Raw genomic sequence first — 18,396 nt, forward strand, 5'->3', positions numbered from 1 at the left:
CGAGAATAGTCCACTTTGGCATTTCTATCTAAATCATTCCTGACAAACAAGTACTAAGTTGAATTTGTATATGGCATCTAGGATACATCGAACACTTAGTATAGAAAAAATAACCCGAGGAAGTAGCTCCAAATCTTTCTAAGAAGATGACAACAAGGAATATTATAATACCGCAAATTTTATTCCATATAGCATAGTTTACAACGGCATTAAGTAAGTCAACACCTAAAACCCCTCTACTTTTTAAAGCAATGAAAGGGTTAATTACACGAGATAGAAAAAAACTAAGCAGATACTACATTATTTGTATAGGATTAAAGCCATCTGGCTCTTACGGCCTGAGCAAGATCAGATAACACAACCATATATATGATTCAGAAGTACCGATGTACCTGATCATTCTACTGATTCATGAAAATGCTGACGTGGAATTATCTTGGTGTACAGATAGAATGCCACACAAGCGATAGTTGGCCCCACCCAAAATACCCAGTGTTCATCCCATAGGTGTCCTCCTCTAACCAGTGCAGGACCTAAACACCTAGCTGGGTTCATCCCTACACCAGCATAACCTTTCTTTGAAGTCACTGTGGTGGATATAAACACCAACAGGCCAACTATAAGTCCAATGATCGAGCAAACAATAACAGGTCCATGTGTCTTTGCTTGACGATGGTCGAACGCGATCCAAACAGAAGCAAAAAGGAAAACAAAAGTACATATGATCTCAAGCCAAAGAGCAGGGCCTGTTTCTATACCAACTGTTACAGGTCCATGTGGGCCTGGTGCAATAACAGTGAGAGTACAACCACCAAGAGAGAAGGCATGTACAATTGTGCTACTGACTATAGCTTTAACTGCAAGTGCCCCTAGCACAGCTCCAGCGCATTGGGAGACAATGTAGATGGTGGCACGTGCAAATGAGATGAGACCAATCAGGGCAGCTGAGAATGTGACGACAGGGTTGATGTGGCCACCAGAAATTGGGTAGGTTGCAAGTAGGAGAATTGTAACAGTGAGGGAGATGAAAATGGACATGAGAACATTAGGTGTTTTGGTTGGGGTCTCATAGGAAGAGATGACTATGGTGTCTAAGGCAAACACGAGGACAGCCGTGCCAATGAGCTCTGCAAGAGATGCCCTCCATACCTGGTGCACACAATCGACAAATAAATATTTGATTAATTAACAGATTAATAATAATTAATCATTAACCAAGGCAAAGGATTCAACCATTCACAATCAGGAAGAACTACTTCCATTAACAAAATTTATATGACAAGAGGATTACATAGTACCAAATATCATCAGGATTTCGAAATAATATGCATTGGTTCAACATCAGCAGTCATTCATTAAAACGATAATCTTGACACTTCAATTCAACAAGATCTACCTAGATGTTTTTGTCTTAGAAATAGAAAACGATATCAATCTTGTCAGTTTTCACAATGACAAATCTTTTTCATAAAAGAAAAGAAGAAACAAAAGCCACCTTAAGAGACAAAAAATCCGCTAAGCCCAATCTTCCACTGAAGGACATGGTTGTGTGTTTCTTTCCGTCGACATTACTCCCCTCTTCCACTCTACATACGATGAAGAAGAAAAGTCAGTGACAAATAGAGAGTTAGCACTAAAAATGTAGTAAGACAATAGCAAACAACACCAACTAGATATCCTCCATAAACTGAGAAATAAAATGAGTTATTGGTAGTACAATTGCCTAGGGGAAGAGTTGAAAGGTTGAATTCTGGATCCAACATGAAGACTCTCCACATCTCTCAAATTTCCTCCGCTTCCCACCATTCTTCTTATTCTAATGATAATAAAAAAGCACACTTCTAACTTGTTTTGGGTTTAGGTTTGATATTGGATTTTCATATATATAGCAAACAAAAACCCAAAACTTTAAAACCCTATCAACCCCCCCTTGATGGCAGAGTTGGAAGTGAAATGGTTGGGTAGAGAGATGGAGAGAGAAAGTGGGGATGGTAATAAATGAAACCCATCCAACTTAGATACTCTAGATATTTTGGGGAAGTCCTTCACTGCACTTATGCAGACCCTTCTTTGGTCCCGTTCTGCAGTTAATTTCGAAGTATAAACCCATCTATCATGATCATACAGTTTTCTGGTAAAGCAATTTCACATCTTGCCATAATTACCTGTAAATAAGGTATCTGCCGTTATACCAAGTGAACTCAAATAACTTAGAAGCAAACCGCAAAATTAAGAAGAAGAAAAATGGAAATTTGATTGTTCAGAATAGATCAGATAACTTATGGATATGGGCAATTATTGTGGTATACCATAATCAGAAAAAAATATAAAATTGCTACATGATATTGCATTTATTTTTGTACTGAATCCAAAGAGGTTGGGAAGATGCTAGTAAATGTAAACTCGGTCAAGTCAATCAACATCCGCCCTGCTTAAAGTTTAAAAAAAAAAAGTAAAAGCATCAATCTAAGGTGGGCCACTAGACATGAAGGTGTGGACACCTCTGCATTACTTTTATGGTCTAAACATTTAAGCATATGAAATCATACGGGTATCATTCATAAGTGCAATAATTCATATGGGTAATGCTTATTAAAGAGGAAGAATGCGAGATAGGAAACAAAATCAGTAATTTGTAAACCTTTGAAACCCTTACTGTATATATGATGATGATGTTACCCTCTGACTAACTGCAAGCAAGTGACCGAGTAACACTTTTCTTCGATGCCGCTAGCCTTCTTGAGGGACAAATCTATTTTGCTCCAACATAACACCCCAATTTCGATAAGTCTGGAATCCAGAATGATAGTTCAGAAGATCCAGTAGCAAACATTAGGCTTCCTGGAACCCATTTTATTACCGGAGGTTCAACTTCAGTACTCAACCAACTAGCAACCTGCCCAACAAGAAAAGAACAAAAAACGTCATTGACTCCCAACTCAGAGTGGAAAAAAAAAAGTGCAGTAAAACTGCCATACTAAATCGCTTATTAGAATGTTAAAAGTAATAAACCCAGTTTTTACTTGACTTCTTCTGGGAAAGGGTTTTATGGAATGAAACTAAAAAGAGATGACATACAAAAAAAATAGTGTTAAGGACCTAGTGTTGTGTCTAACTACAAATTTTAGACCAAAAATATGAAGGTTGTTCGAATTCCCAAGAACAGATGACCAAGTTCACACACCTACTTCCCATTTTACTTAATCAGACAACATTATGCTACTTGTGTTGAATTTGTGTTCAAAAACGGCCTTCTTTTTTCCCTCTAACCCTGTCTTCGCTTTTGCACAGTTTCAGGATGTTACCCTACAGCTATTTCACGAAAAAAATGTAAAGCCACGCGATCTCTAGAAAACTATAAGAAATATGGAACATATTACTGTATTAATTGCACAGTTTCAGGATGTTGCCCTAAAGCTACTTCAACGATAAATCGTAAAGCCACAAAACCTTTGGAAAATTATAAGAAAATATGAAATATATGCATATCCAAAAGATCGAAGTGGCGAGTGTTATCATACTTCTTTTCCAGTTCTGACACTCCATGCATATACACTGCCGTGCCCTGAACCTACATAAGAGAGAAAATAGTTAAAAGGAAAAGATAAGAGCAAGAACTAATGTAAAAAGTACCATCCTGAAACTAATACAAAAGCTAAACCATCATATGCATGGAGTAAGATTTTAATAAGTGACAAGAACTAATACAAAAGCTAAACCTATCATATGTATGGAGTAAGATTTTAATAAGTGACAAGAACTAATACAAAAGCTAAAAAGCTAATCTGATATGTAAAATATCTGCCAAAATGGTTTGTACAAAGACAATTTGTAGATGCATATCTTATGCCATAGTCAACCACATTATACATCATGCATCAATATTGTTGACTTATCATGGGTAGTTTTTCTTTAATATACATGATTGCTAAGGATATTGAAAAGGTTCCTCTAGTAAACTTGACCAAATAATTATGTCATACAGAATTTAAGGGATTCAACCAATCTGTCGAACATTTCAAGTTAAATTTGTAAAGTAAAAAAAAAAATCAAGAAAACTACCTGATACAACGAACGCTCCATCAGGACTGAAAGATGCTTCTAAAGTGGAATTGCTTGAAACTGGCTTGACATTGTACGTGGATAGCTGCATCAGTAAAAGTCATTAGAAGCAAACCAGGGAGGTCAGATAACCCGGACTCAACTTCACCACATCTTGCTTATTTCCCAAATCAAAAGAAGAAGGAAAAAAACTATTGGAATGTTAAGTGGCAAAAGAAACTCACAAGTGTGCCACGGAATGAGTCAAGTACATGAATATGCCCGCCTGTTGTGGTCAGAAGCATACGTGTTCCATCATTACTAAATTTGACAACGAAGGCATCAGATATATCGCCCCCAACTGAGAAAATGTCAAAAGGACCCTAATGACAGCAAAATTTCACAATTTAGTTTCAAACAGATAGTTGAATATAGCATGGTAAATGCACATGTAAGCACTTACATGAAAGAAAACAAGGTTTCCCAGATAAAAGTTGATACTAGTTTGGTAACCATCCGCATACCTTATCATACATGCGCGCATCAAACATTCTTATGTATCCCCCAAAGGCAACAGAAAAGACAATGCCTTGATCATCATAAGCAACAGCAGGCCTTCCTTGCACATGTAAAAGAGCCGTCTATTGAAAGATAAATTGTTAGGGTCTCTATTTGAAAGGTCCCACTCAAAATATATACAAAATCACTCTATCCCAAATGAATATCATATTCCTAAAGGTCAAGGCCAGTACCTGGCACTTCTCGGCCCGCTGATCCCAAAGTATAACAGTTCTATCAAGAGAACCAGAAATGAATAATTCCTTCCGTGAGCAGAAGTTAAGTGACACAACCCTGGCACATGAACCAAACAAGTCTCAACATGTTCATAAACAACTATAGCAACAAAATTGAAGTTGTGACAGAACGAAAAAGAACCCAAAACCAATGAGTCCACGGTACCACACCTGTCATGATGGCCTTTGAAGTAACGCAAGTACTTGTTATCATTCAAGTTAAGAAGTCGCAAGGATTCTGAAACAGATAATCACTAACTGATTAGTTCTAGAAAAACTAGATTCATCCATAATTGACTACAACCATACTTGTAAGTAGTCAACATACCATCCCAGCCATTTTTGGAGGAGTATAGAACTGTTGTGGCATTTGAAGCAAAGCATACGAGATCAACACCATATTTTTTGCTATTAATGGTCTTCAAACACCTAACAAACAATTGACATCCACAACCAACAACAAATATTAAAAAATATACCAGAGATCAAAACCTTGAAATCCACACAGAGCTGCCAAAACTGGCATTATTTTCAAGTATCCAAAAAAAAAATTAACATACATGGCATTAGCAACATCATAAAGGCGAATGGATTCATCGTCACTAGCTGTCACCAGACAATTTGATCCTTTATGAAAATCCATCGAACTAATTCTCCCATTCTGCGAAGTATTCACCAAAATAGAGTCAGAGAACAAGAATAATTTCTTCTCCAAATAAACCTAATCAAATATCGCTTCAAGGTTTTCATAACTCGTAAAGGAGAGCGAAGAACTTACATAATCTCTAAAAGCCAAACCAACTTCCATACTCTTTAAAATTTCTTCAGTTAACTCCATTGAAACTTTCTCTTCTTTCTCAGATTGTACACCTCCGGCTCCTCCTCCTCCTGCCCAAGTTACCAACAGTACCGGTAAAACCCTAGATTCGGCACTTATGCAATATAGGAGCCGTCGGAAACAAGAGAAACAGAGATTAAACCTACCTGGCATCATTAATTTATATGCAGCTTTGCTATCTCTTTCTTTGAAACTGGAATGCCGGGAATTTCGTAACAAAGTTTAATTGCCGCCTTCGAGAGATTTTTCGTTTTTGGTCCGCCTTCAAGAGAACTGCAAATCAATAGAGATAAAAACCAGGGCGGACTGATCTGGATTTTACTATACTGCGCTGCTGGGTGTTCTGCGCACATTTTGCATAATCGTGGGCTTGGGCATTGAGTAGGTGGAAGTTCATTTGAGTGGAAGCCTAAAAGGTGATTTGGGGATTGCGATCATCCCGGCCAGCTCAACTATAAAACTTACGCGGATGTATTGGATCAAAATTTGTATGGATAAATTAGATACTAGTTTACCTGAATTTAGTGGATTTATAATGTTTCTTTAAAGAATCTAATAGATTGTTATAGATATATAATATTTAGATTAGGTCCTAGAAATAATATATTAGGATTAGTTTAGATTTATAATTTGCATCATATTTCCCTTTAAAAAAAAAAACCATCCATAAGTTGAGGTGGTGGGTGATGGCGTGTGAAGGTGGAACTGATGGTGGTTGTTGTTAGTGGTGGGTGGTGTATGTGGTGGTCATGGTGGTTGGTGGTGAACGTGGTGGTTGTTTTTGGTGGTAGTTGTTGATGGTCGATGGTGGTGGTCAATGATGGTTGTCAACTTGTCATTGATGGTGGTTGTGGTGTTGGTCGGTGGTGGTGGTGGTGCGCGGTGGTGATGGAAAAACATAGCATGATGTAATAATTAAAAAAAAATTGTCCATTAGAATCCATAAAACTCTTGTGGTGCGAATTGAGATTGATATGAGATAATAACACACATATTTTTCTTACAAATATCCATATGAATCTATATATACATTATGGACCTTAACTATCCTAAGAAATCTTACACGAATTGAATACCTAGGATATTTGTGGAATCTAAAACTATCCAAATTGAATACCATGGATACTTAATGATTTATTATAAATCATAATTGAATACCTATGAATTTTTAGAATTGTTAATTAACCATTTAAATCATAATCCAATACACCCCCATTATCAAGTTTTGCCTCCGGCTCAGATAAGAGAAAACCATCAGCTCCAGTTTTGCCTCCGGCTCAGATATGCTCCCATGGAGTGGATCTAAGCCTACCACAACCAAAAAACCTTCTTCTTCATCTGTTCCTTATTTTGGGTACTTTTTCTTTACTTTGTTGATAGATTTAGGTACTTCTCGCTTGTTTTTCTGCCTATTTTGTCTTCTCTTACTGTTTTCTTATCTAAGGTTTGATTCATCTTACCCTTAATTTGATTACAACAATAGTTCTAGGTTTGCTTATTCTAGTTTATATTTGGGTTATTTTGCTTTGGATTTTTGCCTGTATACTTCATCTATGAAGATTTTGTTCAAGAGTTTCCACATGATTTTAAATGGAGAGAAATCTATTACTGCAACAACAAGAACGACATCAACCTTAGCATTGAAAACAAAGACATAAAATCCAACAACAAGATCAAGTTCTTCATTAACATCATTTGGTATATCAACTGTTATCAAGACTCCCATGTCGATTCATCCCAACTCAGCCCGACTCAAACCTCTTATTACCGACTCAGAATACCTATGTTCCTGTTACTTTGAAAAATTTAGTTACTGTCACTTTGATAATCTTAGTTGTTATTACTTTGATTCACATGTCTTTAGCAAAACTCGGTTGGATCTAAACAAGATCTCATTGCTGCTATGTGCAGTGATGCAAACTAGTCTTGTTAGGCTAGTTTGGCCACCAGAAGTGGTTATTGCTTCTAAAAAAACTCGGTTGGATCTTATTAAGATCTCATTGCTGCTTTATGCAGTGATGCAAAGTATACTTCACTGGATTGTTTGGGCACCTGATGTGGTTTGGTCCTCTCGGAATTATGAAAAGGTCAAAATGTTTGTGGGGGCAGATTTGTTAGGAAAGAATTGGGGGAGATGATATAGATTCAATGAATGTATCATGAACTTGAAAAACTCTGTAAGGTTTTCCGACTACCAAATCCGAATTTATGAATGAATTTTTGGAAGATTTTCCTCTTTTTATGAAAATAAAATAAAATAAAATAAATACACCCCCGTTATTTAATACTCCATATTATTTGTACTTGGACCAAATTACCCAATTAAATAGAAAAAATGTCATCACTAATTGTGGTGGTGAAGAAATTTTTTTTAGGGTCGGAATCTATTAACAAAACGTTTTGACAAAAAATAAATAACCATAAGGTTTATATATTTAACAACTAGCTTTTCTAATGACATGGCACAAAAAATTGTTTTAGGATGTGTTTGGGTTATCACTAACCATAAAATACGGGAACACAATACCTAATACAAAAAATAGTTTGCGAAGATGTTTAATCAAACTTTGAAAATATGAATTGTCCATTAATTATAGTACTTGGCTAAAGATCAAAAGATCCTAAAAGATTGAATATGTTGCTGAAATAAGTAGCCATAGCGAGCAGATTCACACTAAATGCTGGTGGAGATTTTTTTTATCGAGCCTTAATTAAATCTAGGGTTACAAAAATCTTTTTGAAGCAGCATCGAATAATTTCATGTTAAAGCGGTAATAAGCAGCATCGAATATTAGGGTTATTTTGTTTTTGGTACTCAGGTTTTATCCAACTTTTGAGTTTGGTCTAATATTTGTCCAGTTTGTGTTTGGTACCTGAAATAGACGTTGACAGTAGTTGACTGTCATTGACCAAAATTTAATTAATTTCTAAAATAAATAATATTGAGATTACAATTTTTCCCTGAAATGGGACTCAGATCCAACGACTTTGCTAAAATGATTAATCTTATGGCCGCGATGTAACCTAAGTCTCTTCTGTCCCCACCCCCCCATCCGCAGAAACCCCGAACTCTATTGATGAACTTATGTTGCAGAAGTCAGTCCAAAATTAATCCTCCAAAATTTGTTGCAGCTGTCAGTCAGTCCCACCACCACCATCGCATGAGATAATCAACTCATGATCTCCATTAACCATAGACTCCACTCCATACCCATTCGGGCCATTCCTACAACCCCTACAACAGAAATCCCAAAAACTATTCTAAAATCCCATTCATGAACTAAGTACTGAGTACCTAAAACTTAGGAAACAAAGTAGAACTTACCCATTGTTTTTTCCATGACTAATACTGCAAATTGATTAATTTTCATTCCATCAAGACAGAAGTCGATCTATACGGACGGAACCCCCAAATATGTATAAAATTATACACCAAAACAACAATTTCAGAACCCCAAATCTTTGATAAAACAATTCAATTCCTCTAATTTACACATATTTCTTCAAAAATGTCTGGTTTACAGGAAACCGTTTTGATCTATTAACAAAAAGTAAACCTAATTTTCAATTCCAGATCGTAAATTTGAGTAATTAGGATTCACTTTTAAGTTCTTAGTTTATCAGCTCTTCAATCAACACCAAATTAAACTAAGGTGAACGATTTGCAACCCTAATCAATTTCGATTGAGGAAAATTTTTAGGAGAATGAAATGTTATAGATTCAATGAAAATGATCAAACTGATTCTTGAAAGTAAATCTGTTAGTATTTGGTGGAGGGTTTGACGTATGTTGCGAAATCTTTGGTCGTCGACAAGCTCAACAGGACCAGTACCACCTGTTATGTTTATTTGAAGGAGGAAAAAAAATGGTGAACGTCTTTCGGCGGAGATTCAGGGGAAAGAAGGAAGAAAACGAAGAAGAAATAAGGGATTTTCAATTTATTTAGCTAAATATTTATAGTCGTCCACGTTTATGTAAGATCAACGGTTGACAAAATTTACACAAAAGTACTGATTTGATTGAACTAAAATTTGACTTAACCTAGTCAACTACGGTCAACGTTTATTTCAGGTACCAAACACCAAGCTGGACAAATGTTAGACCAAACTCAAAATCTGGACAAAATTTGAGTACCAAAAACAAAATAACCCCAAATTTTATCATCATGTTGATTTATATATAAGGAGGTTGATGGTGGTGACGAATAGCTATTTTGGTGCTACTCACTCATAATGGAATCTTGGCTCCGTTTGAGACTTCAAAGATTTCTCTGCATATCAGTAACAGAACTTTCCTTTGGAAAGATAAGGAATAACAATCAACAGAGGCAAGACTCAAGAGTTTAAATCCATGAGCAGAGACGTACAAAAATATTATACTCAGGTTTTGCACACATTCCTGAAGCGAGTTGCAACCAAACACATAAGAAAACTAATTTACATGACATGTCATCAAATGTGTTAACAGTCAGATATAAAAGATCCTACGATAATTATGTTTTGTCAAGACCTTTTGTTAGTTGATCCCGACACTTTTTTTTATATATATACTTTATTATTTTGAGAAACGAGGACAGGGGTATCATGATCTTTGTTAAGATCATTTTAATCGGTATGTGATCTTGTCAAATTATGCTACTTTTTGTTCCCTAACTTTGTTCATAACAAACCTCTCCTATATGTAACATTAGTCAAGAATTGTGTTGAATATGTATTGGATATTTACAATACATATATATTATATATATTCTTGTTAGAAGAAGAGAATATTATTGATGAAATATTAAAAATGGGATTCTTGTTAGAAGAAGATAAGATTATCGATATAATACTAAGAATGGGACTCATAAATGTAAACAAAAGTATTAGGATTGCTTGGTTCGGTTTTTTAAAATTATTTTCTAACATCATTTTTGATTGTTTTCAATACATACCATCTTTTTCTGTTTTCATTTTCTTTTAAATTAAAAAAAGTGTTTGGGATGAAATTTAAAAATCGTTTTTGGAAAGATATTCTCAAAGATCAGTTCTGAGTTGTAACTAAGAGTACATGTAGTGATCAATTTCATAAACAAGAAAGGGTATCATAACCCATGACAACTCATCGATACCCATCATACCACCATTCATTTTCAAAACCCCGCAACAAAAAAAAAAACTAAAAAAAATCCTCAACAAGTTAATGAGCGAAGAAAATGATTTATACCTTATCATCCCCATCTCGAGAACCACCACCCTCTTCCAAGATAACATAGGGTCTTGTCTTACGGCTTGTCTTATCAACTCGTCGGTAAGCACCACGAGCTTGAAGAATCAAAAAAATCATAGTGAATAATAATAATAATAAATAAATATAAAGAGTGCATATAGTAATGATGATGTTCTTGCATATACGTAGTCGTACAACAACATGCACATTCAATATAAATTTGTTATAGTTTAAAGGATATCCTATTCGGCGAATTCTGAATTGAGTCATAAACTCATATACTTAAAGGATCACGTTTGTTGTGGCAGATCATCGAACACCTACGTTGCATAATTATAATAGGTGAACTGAACAGCTGAAAGACAACGAAGTTAAATCGGCACTCCACCGCCTATAATCAACGTGAATCCATGGTTACCCTTCTTTTTTTGTACGTAAATTTACAGTATTACTTATAAATGGAAATTAATTTGATGATACCTTAAAGTTCGATTAATAACGAAAGTTATATCGTATGCATTGTCCTTGTAGTCAAAACTGACTAACAAAATCATCCAAAATAGTATATTTTGGTTGTCCTTCTTGCTTAGAACCATTAATTATTCAAAAATAACATATTTGAATCGTAGAAATTGATCTAAAACTAACGATATATAATTGCATTGGAATTTCCATATGAGTTCGAATAATTATCCTACTAACCTTAATATTGGTACTATTAATATTAGTTTATGTTTGTTCTTAAGATCTTCTTGGTATAAAATAAAATCAAAAAAAGAAAGCAAAAAGTCATCTTTGTAGTGTGCAAAAGAAGACAAAGAGAAAATTTCAAACACTGGAAAAAAATCTTGAGCAAAAGAGTGTGTAAAAAGAAGACAAACCCAAAAAAAAAATTGAACAGAAGAAATGGTGATTTAAGGTCATCAAGAACATCTCAAAAACCATAAGTTTTTTCACTAAGATTAAGTGATGATTAAAATAGTTGAATAACAGTAAAATTGAAAAGATCGTAATGTCTACCCTTGTATGAATAGTTTAAGAAGAAGAAGAAAAAGACCGAAAAAAGCGAGGGTCTAAGGGATCAACAAAAGTGAAGTGCGAGATTTCACGCCGTTGGTTTTATATTTGTAAATACAACATTGGACTCTTGGGATCAAGAATTACATCGCCTGTTTGGGACGGTTCAATAAGGACGTCAGGATCTTGTGCTTACCTCGTCGTTATGTTCAAGAAACACGAAAAAACAAGAAATATTCAGAAGTACCTTATTATTGGAGTCGGTCAGGTTGTTAGGATTTTAAAAGACTATATCTCCTGTTTGATGCTTGCTAGTAGCAGAAAAAAGACATCTGCAGGAAAATAACAGATGTGTAAGATTTGGGTGTAGCACAAACCTTCTATGGGTAATAAAATAATATTAGTGAATATTTATGTGGAAACTCGTGCTTGTCTCTTAGGTATCTAGAGAACCCTTAATTTTAGAATCATATATATGAAACCTATAAATAAATAATCTGCACACAAAAATGTTCTCTTATGTTTACAAAAACAATTATTTCAACAAATAACGAAAATTAACATTTTTTTTGAGTATAAATGAGCTAGCTAGGAGATTTACGACACTATTATCTATCTTGTATAAATTTATATAGTTACGCTATCTTGAGAACCCTTGCATATTCACCAAAAACACATATTAAAACAACAAAAACTTACTGAAGTGTTTTTTATCCTTTTTGCTTGGTTCTTATATAGCCATATGTCATTGAAAATGGTGCAGATAATTCATGCTTAAAATCATGTAAATTATTATAAATTTATTCCATGGATTATCTAGGTGATAACATGAAGTGTATTCTTGCAAAACGTTATGTGAATCATATATTCGATGACAACTGGTTGATTCCCCTTATGAAACTTTTTTTAATGAGGACCGAATTTTATGATAAACATCTTGTTGAATATTTCCTCGCTGAAATGGGTTTCTCTATACCCTCTGATCATCTTTTTAGTGTTTTGTTAAACCTTTTTTTTCCTGAAGAGTCAAACAACAGAGCTAGTCTGGGCTTCATGCTATCAACAAACATTTCTCTAGAAGAGGGGTCTTCGTCATATACGTAACCATTCCGACAGATGGTTTGTTATTATTTGGGATGGTGCTTATTTGATTTATGAATCATACCAAAAATACAAAAATACAAAACCAGCTGTTTTTAGAATAGTTATAATGCCGATTTTAAGTTGAAAATCACTAATTTTTATTGTCCAACAAAGAAAAAAAAAATGGATTAAATTAGCGGAGATAATGGATGCAACCGACATTTGGTGTGTTGTAGGTGACTTCAATGCCACAATAAATGACATGGAAGAGAAGAAAACGGGGTATATAAAGAATCTGCGACGCCCGAGCTTGATTAAATTTATTGACGACAATCAACTAATAAATCCTCCATTATAAGGTGGTCTATTCATACAAAGAAACAAAATAAAATCTCCAAAAATAATCAGGTGTATATTGGATAGAGTTATGTGCTCAGTAACTCTTGGCGGAAATATATTTGTCAAATTAGGTATGTCAGCTTCGATTAGGTTTAAATAAGGCAGCAGTAGTATTAGGATGTTTTGAGTTACTAAATACGAATGAAGGATTGAAGATCACACAAAGACATCAATTTTAAGAAATTTCATCGAGTTAAGTAACAAAGATTTTTTTCTTTTTTAAACCCATTTACATCTATCTATCTATACATCGCATCAAAAGTTGGGGTCTTTAGTATTTGATCATAATTCAAAGAAGATCATATCACAGATTAGCATTTTGTTAATTATAGTGATGTTTCGAATTCCATGCACTTTCTGGTCTAGAATGTGAAACTAATTAAGCTTGAGAGAAAAAAACAAGTATTAATGAAAATTTCAAGGCTTGCAAATTCATTCTTGAGTTTGTAATTTCTTTTTCTTTTAGTAGTAGTAGTTTACTCCTAATGATTTTTGATCACTCGAGTTCACGAACATAGTAAAAATAAGCTTGTAGAACTCAAAATATAAGGAAAATAAAGTCCATGAGTTCGCAAACCTAATACAGTGAGTTCCAAAACTTACTTTGGATAAATTCTCAGATAACTTTTGTCTTTTGAGCTTGAGAAACATGAAACCTATAAAAGAAAAACTTATTCTACGCTTGAATATCATTTGAGTTCTCGAACCTAATGCAAATGAATTCTCCTGAGACTTGACAGCATTTGAGTTTGCGAACCTAACAAGGTTATGTTCTCCCAAGACTTTTGAACATTTGACTCCGCGAACTTAAAGAGGTGAGTTTTCCAACCTAACATGAATAATATTTTCTGAAGCCATTATCCGTTTGAGTTCGCGAGCCTACAAAGGCGAAATTCTATATTTTTACTATTTTGTTCACGAACTTGACTATTGTTGGTCATGAACTTAAAGCTTAATGAGACGATCCTTAACTCTATTATATTTTGGCTCAATCATTTTTCTTCTTTATAATTCAAGAAAAAATTTCTACACAGTTACGAACTGCTAATACTTTGATGATTCTCATGGTTAAAAAATCTAGTTATTTTCTTGAAAGTTTGATGTTATCTTTGATAGTAATTCTTTTCGTAGATTTTACTTGAGATAACAATTATATACAAGTTCAAACCGCGGAAAGAACCCCATTGCAAGTCTAGTTTTGTTCAAATTTTTTTTTATGTATTTTAGGAGACGACTTTGACTTAGCAATACAAAATTAACTTAGGTTGCAAGAAATTCACTGACTACATCCGAAGCAACCCATCTTGATTCATCACCATAAATTTTAGACATCAACAACACAGAAAATTCAACCCTTCCTGTGTATCTTGTTGCGAAGTTGTCTTCCAAAGACCTAAGGATCTTTGAGATCTAATGTCCTGTTTTATAAGACTTTACATGGGATTCGCAAAGCACATGTTCACCTATGTTTATGAAAGATAGTCTCGTAACATGTATTTGCTTATAATTCTTGTTCATTATATGTTCTTCCTCTTCTGATATAAGGTCATTCAATAATTGTAGATCAGATCCATATTTGATAGGTAACTCTTATCTATTGAAATCATGTTTGTGAGTTTTCCACAAGAATACATCTTAGATTAAGTTCTAGTTTTGATTCTTGCGTAGATAAAAAAAATAGGTATCTCTATAAGTTTTGAAGAGTATAAAACCTAATTTTGGATTTATATTTGTTTAAATTTAGGGAACCGATTTCCATCCTTGATATAGAATCAGAAAAGAAATCACCAGACGTCCTTTTGGAGGAAAGGTAGATAAATCTTCACGACTGACTGTGTAGAAACTCCTAAGGCTATAAAGGAAATCACTAAGGGAATAAAGTGTATAGATTATTCTGAGGATCACGATACGTAGGGGCATAACTGTAGTAACTTGGAGGGTCTATTATGCCTCTACAAAATCATAGACCAAAGTCTTATACGTAGTAGGTTAGTTTTTATATCCGCTTAATATATCGCGTGTTTAAACTATAAAAGATCACGAGGTTATATGCTAGATTGTAAGTTTCCTTATTAACAAAATTTTGTGTTTCTTTCTTTACTTTTATTTTCGCATTATATTGATTATATCTTTATAATTAAACGTGTAAGCAGTTGTAGTTAATCAATCCTTCTGATTCAAGAATCCCTTTTAGAGATTATTCAGGGATATTTTCTTATATGCTCTAATCTTGGATTGAAATTCATGCAAGAAAATAGTTTATAGGTTCTGAAACGAAAAAGTTGGTGGTATACTTGGTATCCTCCACTTTTTAATTGGTTTCGAAGAAGGAAAAAATACCTAACGGTCTATGTTTGTAACAATCCTAAAATATTTAATTTTTGAATCATGGGCGCTTATTTCAGGAAACTTGTTACGGTAACCTATAACGTACATTCAAAAATTCCAATATTCTTCTAAATTATTTTTTTACTCTAAAGTGTTATCTAAAAAACGACACTCACGTGAATGCTTTGGAATCATTTATTGAAACTGTGTAACCTTCTTCCTCAACCTCTAAAGTGTTATCTAAACCTCTTTTCAAGGTTGATAAATTGATCACACCTACCTCTCATGTTTGTGATTTGATAAATCACTCAAAAATTATTGATTCTCATTGTTCCAAAAGAGAAGTACTAAAAACTAATCATGATTTTTCCTCGAAAAACACTAAGGATTTTATCAGTAAAAGATCATTAACTTAAGAACCTTAAAAGGATTGTTATAAAATATCTTAAGAATCACGTGGAGGAATTATCTATTGTACATATGTAGTGTCTTTGTGTTCTTCTCGAATTGTTGATTCAACTATTTGACGAGATATGCAAACAATCGCTTTCCAAAGGACTTTGTAAATATTATGGTAAATCTGATCACTCCTAAAGCTATTGTAGGCTTAAGAAAAGAATATCAAAAGCGGGCATCAACAAAGTCAACAATCATAGGAAGGAGTGGGCTAAACAGAAAGATACAAGTTTATTAAAAAAAGAACATGGAATCCACCATTCAACATATACTAAGAAATAGGAATTTAGATTATCATCCAGAAATGGTTTGTGAGCATTTACTTGCGCATCCTTATCCTCAGTAATAAGATCTTATGGTACACTATTTATACATCCCATCTTATACGAATTATTTTTCATGGGATTTGTGCATATAATTAACATATTCATGTATGATTTTGTTCTGTCTTTGTTAACTTTTTCTTGATCCCAGTTAATTTATCACCTTTGTGTGCTTTATCACTTGATTGAATGGGATTATAGTATTTTTTTTTGATAAATTGTATATAGGTTAACTCAGGATTACTTCGATTAAATTCTTAGAAAGACAATAATATTCATCTCCATCATATTCAACACTCTATTCAAGGACGTGAGTCCTTTTTTTTTTTTTAAGTTACATGACTTCAGAGAATTATCTATGATTCTCAAAAGTCATGTAACACGATAATTGTCCTTTTAAAGTCACGCTTTATCAGTCCTTTTAAAGTTACTGTAAGGACCTACCTTACAAATTAGCACAGAAGATACTCTTGATCTCTAAGGATAAAGATAGACTGGGAGAACATAATTTTTGAGGGAGAAAGATACTTTTCTGATTAATTTTTCATGATGAACATCACTTCTACAGAACAAGAATTATAAAGACTAACCTAACTCGCAACTCGGGTGAGTCACACATAGTGTACTGATCAAGATTAGCTACGGCTAATACAATTAGAAATTAGCTACTAATTACACTAAACATATTACTAGACCCCCCATAACCTGGGTGGCCCTTAACTGAACTTGGCAGCCCAAAGCTGGGTCCTGACAAATCCCACTCCTTCAAATTATCCTTGTCCTCAAGAATATGAACTGAGCTCGAACTTTGGAGAACACAGGTGTGGCAAAATAGCAGCTCCATCTCAAATGTGAGCTTCACAACTTCAACACCAAGCCATAAAAAATTTAAACCATTCATTCGAACTATATGCATCCAGATTGATTGTACTCCTTCAAAAGCAGTTGATGCTCCACCTTCAAAGTGATTAATTCCCTTAAGTATACTTTGCTTAGTTCTCCAAAGAGACAGATGCAGTAGCTTCGTAATTCTTGGATTCATGGTTTTGAACTTATACATGTGGTTGCCACAACAGATTATATGCCTAACATAATACAAGGATTGGAGACAACTCATGGTCAAATTCAGATATACCTTAATGATTTTTCCTCGACTGTCAATACTTCCATAGACATGGAATGAAGAGATTATAACACTTGAACTTGTGTAAGAAAAATCAGACACTCGAAGAATTTTCCCAAAGACTGCTGACCTAGTCGCTTCATAGTTGTAACCCCACGCATAACACATATAACACACTTTCATCTTCTTAGTGACAGCAACACAGTCAGAGTTGGTGTAGTAAGTCAGTTTCATGTTGATGTCTATTAATTGAGCTGGGTCCAAGAGTATAGCTCAGTGGTATCCCATCAACTCCGGTAAGGAGGAAGTCAGGGGTTCAATCCTCGTCGCCGTAAAGGTTTGTAGTAGATAAATTAGTTGTATAGTGGGCTGAGCGGTGTTGGGCATGGCAGTGGGGCCAGTCCAACTGGCTGGGTTCGGGTAGGGGCCTGGGTCCGGCTTTCGCGTATCAAATAAAAATAAAAATATTAATTGAGCCGATGAGGGAATTGGCTCCAAAATAAACTTCCCATATCTAATCTTGTAGGAAACATAAAAATTCACGACAAGGAAGCGTTCCGCCAGGCCAGTATGCGAGATGGATGTATTCATTTTATCCCTTGGATCAGCTGTACGAGAGTCGCGATTTATGCTGGCATGTAAGGAAGTATCTACTGTGGTGTATAACTCATGTCAAAACCTTCTAAGAAGTCTGTAGCCTTTGATGTGCAGTGAGTTAATTAGAAATCCATGTAATGCAGTCAAAAGAATAAATCTTACCTCCTTAAAATTGTGTATAATAGCCC

General features: G+C 34.5%; 1 protein-coding gene across 6 annotated transcripts; it reads right to left on the reverse strand.

Annotated features, from left to right (window-relative positions):
* Positions 1–149: 149 nt before the first annotated feature.
* On the reverse strand, positions 150–5,951 carry LOC113288856 (protein ANTHESIS POMOTING FACTOR 1-like). Of its 6 annotated transcripts, XM_026537981.1 has the most exons (13): positions 5,820–5,951; positions 5,614–5,723; positions 5,396–5,496; positions 5,164–5,264; positions 5,007–5,073; positions 4,794–4,893; positions 4,566–4,682; positions 4,287–4,424; positions 4,063–4,147; positions 3,522–3,571; positions 2,642–2,896; positions 1,496–1,586; positions 979–1,149 (listed from the first exon to the last, which is right to left on the reverse strand). In XM_026537981.1, the coding sequence occupies exons 1-11, from the start codon at positions 5,827–5,829 to the stop codon at positions 2,753–2,755; spliced, it is 1,023 nt and encodes a 340-aa protein (XP_026393766.1). In that variant the 5' UTR covers positions 5,830–5,951; the 3' UTR covers positions 979–1,149; positions 1,496–1,586; positions 2,642–2,752. The 6 variants fall into 6 exon arrangements, with proteins under 6 accessions (XP_026393769.1, XP_026393770.1, XP_026393766.1 ...); XM_026537980.1 differs by lacking the exon at positions 979–1,149 and having other exon boundaries at positions 1,503–1,586; positions 2,657–2,896; XM_026537982.1 differs by lacking the exons at positions 979–1,149; positions 1,496–1,586 and adding an exon at positions 1,823–2,165 and having other exon boundaries at positions 2,657–2,896.
* Positions 5,952–18,396: the final 12,445 nt, after the last annotated feature.

This window comes from Papaver somniferum, chromosome 6, assembly GCF_003573695.1.
Source record: "Papaver somniferum cultivar HN1 chromosome 6, ASM357369v1, whole genome shotgun sequence".
Lineage (NCBI taxonomy): Eukaryota > Viridiplantae > Streptophyta > Magnoliopsida > Ranunculales > Papaveraceae > Papaver > Papaver somniferum.

Excerpts from the sequence above, each read along its gene's own strand:
- LOC113288856 (XM_026537981.1), bottom strand. Across the intron at positions 5,497-5,613 it reads GTTTGGCTTTTAGAGATTAT|AATGGGAGAATTAGTTCGAT; the intron begins GTAAGTTCTTCG and ends AATACTTCGCAG. Across the intron at positions 2,897-3,521 it reads GTGTCAGAACTGGAAAAGAA|GTTGCTAGTTGGTTGAGTAC; the intron begins GTATGATAACAC and ends CTTGTTGGGCAG.